The following is a 4,744-nucleotide window of genomic DNA, read 5'->3' as shown; positions in this document are numbered from 1 at the left end:
GGCGGATGATTCACTACGGTCACTACCCGCCTGGATCTCGAACTGCGCGTATTCCCGCGTCACTAGTTGCTCCCCACATTGATTCCTCTTTCTCTCTCTCTCTCTGCAGTACAGAGACTCCCCGCCTCGAGAAGTGAAAGAGTCCGACGGCGAGCGCATTCCTGCTTTGGCAGAGCGCCGCGAACAGTTTCGTTCTTTTGGATTTCTTCGATCGAGTGAAACCGCAGATTTCTCTCAAAACTACTGCAGTCGAGGAGGATTTTTTGTTTCATTTGTGTTGAAGTGAGATACGACTTTTGTGAATAACCAAATGGTTGTGCTCGAAGAGGGCAGTATGCTGACCACCGGACACAATCAGTACCTGCAACCGGATTACCTCTCTCCGCTTCCAACCACGGTCAGTACTTCTTTCATTTTCCGAATTTTCAGAGCTCGCGATTTCTCGATTTTTCCCGAAGTCTTAAGACACTTTATCACTTGGTAAGACTTTGGGAGATTTCGGAGTGCGAAACGAAGGTATTCATCCTTCGAGGCAACGACGATAATCAACCAATTTTTTTGCTTACAGTTGGATGCGAAGAAGAGTCCACTGGCTCTCTTAGCCCAGACCTGCAGCCAGATCGGCGCGGACTCGCCAACGAAGCCCTTGATCACGCCGATGGACAAATCGTCGAAAGGCTCGTCCGCGCGCTCGCCGCCGGCAGCCAAGCTCGAGCGGACTCGCAGCAGCCCGTCCGACGGCAGCCACAACAACAACAACAATAACCATAAATCCTCGGCAAACTTAGCCTTTAAACCATACGAGACAAATGTTGTGTCGACGAAACGCTCGTCCAGCGGCAGCAGCGAGGAGCAGCTCTCGAGGCCCGCCTCCAAGGCCAGCAGTGTGCACAGTGCAAGTGGCAACAGTGGCCCCGACAGTGCTAATAACAGTGCCAGTGGTGACGGCTCCGAGAGCTCAAGCTCGCACAAAAAGTCACGCTCGACCCCGCTTGGTCGCAAGTCCGCCTCGCCGGCCACGAGCCAGCAGCAGGCCAGCGCGACCAGCAACAGGAGCAGCCCCAGCAGCGCAGACCGCAAGACCCCGGCCGACCGCGACAAGTCCAGCGCGTCGCCCAGGAACAGTAGCAGCGGTGCCAGCCCCGTCATCCGCTCGGGCATGGAAATCCTCTCCGGGCAGGCGGGCAAAGACGCCGCGGCCGCTGCTAACTTGCAGAACATGTACAAGGCCGCGGCCTTCGGAGCGGCCAATCCGCTCTGCTGTCCGCCGGGCCTCGCGGAGAATCCGGCCTTCCGACCCCCCTTCGCCGGCGCTTCGCCGTTTGCATCGCACCACCACGCGGCCGCGGCCGCGCTCCTTGGCTACCCCGGAGCCGGCGGCTCGCCGAACAGCAACCCGTACCTCAGCTACATGCGCGTGAAGACTCCGTCGGGCGGCGAGACCCTCGTGCCCGTCTGCAAGGACCCCTACTGCCAGGGCTGCCAGTACAGCATGCAGAGCGCGCAGATGATGATGGCCGCGGCCGCGGCAGCGAACAGCGGCGCCAGTCCATCCGGCGCCTGCCCCAGCGGCTGCACGCAGTGCGACCACCAGAAGTACAGCCTCATGGCCCTGGGCTCGCTGGGCCCGATGCCGCCGCCGTCGCTCGCTGGCTACCCCTCGTCTCTCGGTGGTCCCGGAGCAGCCGCCGCAGCAGCCGCCGCCGGAAGGCCCCACGTCTGCAACTGGGTCGGCGGTGACTCCTACTGCGGCAAGCGCTTCGCCACCTCGGAGGAGCTCCTGCAGCACCTGCGCAGCCACACGAACATCGCCAACGGCGCGGACGCCGCTGCCTTGCTCGCCGCCGGCCAGCACTCGCATCAGCTGCTCTCCTCGACGGCCGCACTCCACAGGGCCGCCGCGGCAGCCGCCGGCAGCTATCCCGCGCCGTCACTGAGCCCGCTCAGCGCGCGCTACCACCCGTACGGCAAGCCGCCGACGGGCCCGATGGCAGCCTCGCTCGCCGCTTCGCCCTACAGCGCCTTCAACGCACTCGGAGGCCCGTACTACTCGCCCTACACCATCTACGGGCAGAGGATCGGCGCCGCCGTACACCCCTAAGTGCTTACACCGCGACTTGAATCTGTGTACCAAGTTCTTGAAGCGCACGACCGGGAGGAAGTGTGCTCGGCAACCTGAAGAGAGAAGCGCGCCGCACCGCGACACGGCTCGGCTCTTCGCGACAGGGATTTGTGCTCTGTGACAACGCGTCGCTCGCGAAGAGCGAGGGAAGGAAGACGTTTCTTTCGTCGCCGATGTGCCCGCGTGTGTGCAGTGCGTCACGTACGAGAGAGAGAGAGAGAGAGAGAGAGAGAGAGAGAGAGAGAGAGAGCCACGACTGCTCTATTTGACGAAACTCGTATCTTCTCTCGGCGGAGAGGAATACTCTTTGTCCATAAATGTAACTGTGATATTGTACTGTTCTCTCGGAGTTATGTAGGCAAGCCGTTGGAGCGTAGGAGAGTCTTTTACGATTTCGTTTCTCTTCTTCGTTCGTTTGTTAGTTGGAAAAGGAAAGTGAAAAAATTACGACGCGCCGTCGTACACGTTTATATTTATATCGTCTTATTTATTTATGTACGCGATTCTCGTCGGCCGAGGCGAGAATTTATCGTTTAACGAAGAAGGAGAAGCGGATGAGCGAAAAAAAATTGTATAAAATTGCGATACTATGTTATATAATGTGCGTAGCGATGACTTTTCGTTCTGGACTATCGAGTATTTCCTCGGAAGAATCCGGTTTCGCGCGCGACGCTGCTGTACATAAAAATGTTTCGTTACAAACTTATATTCGAGGCTCGATGAGATGCGATATAATCGGGTGTCGAGCGAGCGAGATAAAGTATGTTCGCCTCATCTAACTGTGCGCCAGGCTCGTCGTCGATCGCGGGCATGCACTGCGAGATAATTTAATATTACACGTATATAATTATGTCATGAGCACTGTATATACGACCTGTAAATATCGTTGAGTTTCCATACCGCTTTAATAAACACGTTTGTAGAATCACAAATCTATCTTGTTATGTAATTTTCTGATAACTCCTCCTCGTATCACCATCCCCTTTCCTTCAGGCAAACAGCTTTATTTATAACCCTATATGCTGAAGAGCATAAGCGTCGTCTTCAATAAATCAATCGCCAGATGCGTATCTTCCAACGCACACTTGAGTACTTCGGATATCAAACGATGTAATACTTCTTTTTTTTAACTTTTTATTTCTCGAACTTGAATAGAACAGCGATCTATCTCGAAAGCATTGCTAACTCGAACACGAGTAAAACTTGATAGCATCTCTTATTAAAATACAAATATTGGTAAATAACTCGGTTATTTTTTTTTCAAACAGCCCGTAAGACTGGAAGATTATTATTTCACGCAGTTTGACGCGGAAAGTTCACGTCTTTGAAAGAAAAAGAAACACTATCGATCGGCGTTATTTATTCACGCCAGTAAAATCACCGGGTATCCAGCAAGTAATTGCTAGTGCAGCGGCTATAGTTTATGGCACATGCGAGACTTTTACAATTTTGATATACCTCCGCGCGCGCGTGGTTGCAACGGCACTTACCGCCCGATAAATGATTCATCAGTTGGATTTCAAAGTTTAACGGAGTAATTTCTCTCTATATACATCGGCGAAGTAGAAGAAAAACACAACACGCATTATCGCGCACACGTCGAAGGCACGAACGACACCGTGTGACACGTACGCCCGAGTTGCAATTTATTTCTTTTCCAGGAAATTATCATTCGAGCGATATTAATAATTAGCGTTTATCCGCTCGACTCGCAGAACAATAACGAACGTCGAAAGCCCGCCGCGCAACGATTAAAAGTTGAAAATACTTCGCGCTCTATTTAACGCGGCTGAAAAAGTTTACAAAACAGCGGGAGAGCAGCAGCAGCGGTGGCGGCAGCACTTTGCAACGGCGTGACTAAGCGACGCTCGAAATACACCCCGGCCGGCGGCCGCGCGCTCGAATATAAAATATCTTATTTTTAATCCACGCGCGCACGCGGAGAAAGAGAGAATCCATGAAGAACGCATAAATATCAGTCGCGCGCGCGCGGCTCTCAATGACTCTCGGAGCAAAGCGTCAACCGCATTAAACGCATCGTCAAAACTTGAGAGTGACTTCCTAAACACTGGAAATCGAAAATAGCCGGCGTCGAGTGAAATCCAGCCGAAAGAGCTTAAAAGTCACGAGTTAAAGTCCCGGGGCGCATCGCTGAGATATATACGAAAAGCAATTAAGAGCTCTTTTACGAGGGTCTAATTTACCTCGCATGTGTCGAATAACACGGAAAGAGAGACAGAGAGAGAGAGGAGCTACACAGTATAGCCGAAGAAAAGATAGAGCGAGCGAGCGAGCGAGCGAAGGAACTTTAAAGTTGTACGTGGAAGCGGATTTCCCATCCCCGGACACCAGCAGCGGCGGAGGCAGCGGTGGCCGAGGGGAAGAGCGAGAGCGAGAGTAAATTTATTTCTTTCATTACGAGCCAAGCGGGTCGTGAGTTCTCGGATATCAGCGGTGCAAGGCGGGGCGCATAAATCTGCAGTCTAGAGGCCCGGCGCGCGCGAGCGAGCGCGAGGGTGGGAAGCCCGAAGGAGAGATATAGATATATCGTATCGTTTCCGTCTTCTTCTCTCTCTTTTTCCCGTCTAACGCGCCGCCGCCGCGCAAGCGAGTGAAATATTC

At 53.5% G+C, this 4,744-nt stretch overlaps 1 protein-coding gene across 1 annotated transcript; it reads left to right on the top strand.

Annotated features, from left to right (window-relative positions):
• LOC100123011 (zinc finger protein Noc) lies at positions 1-3,054 on the top strand. Its single transcript, XM_001606568.5, has 2 exons — positions 1-397; positions 569-3,054. Exons 1-2 carry the CDS (start codon positions 311-313, stop codon positions 2,099-2,101), a joined length of 1,620 nt encoding a protein of 539 aa, XP_001606618.1. The 5' UTR covers positions 1-310; the 3' UTR covers positions 2,102-3,054.
• The last annotated feature ends 1,690 nt before the right edge of the window (positions 3,055-4,744 follow it).

Source organism: Nasonia vitripennis, chromosome 3, assembly GCF_009193385.2.
Source record: "Nasonia vitripennis strain AsymCx chromosome 3, Nvit_psr_1.1, whole genome shotgun sequence".
Lineage (NCBI taxonomy): Eukaryota > Metazoa > Arthropoda > Insecta > Hymenoptera > Pteromalidae > Nasonia > Nasonia vitripennis.
Note: the sequence above shows the minus strand (reverse complement) of the source record. Positions and strands in the feature narration are given on the sequence as shown.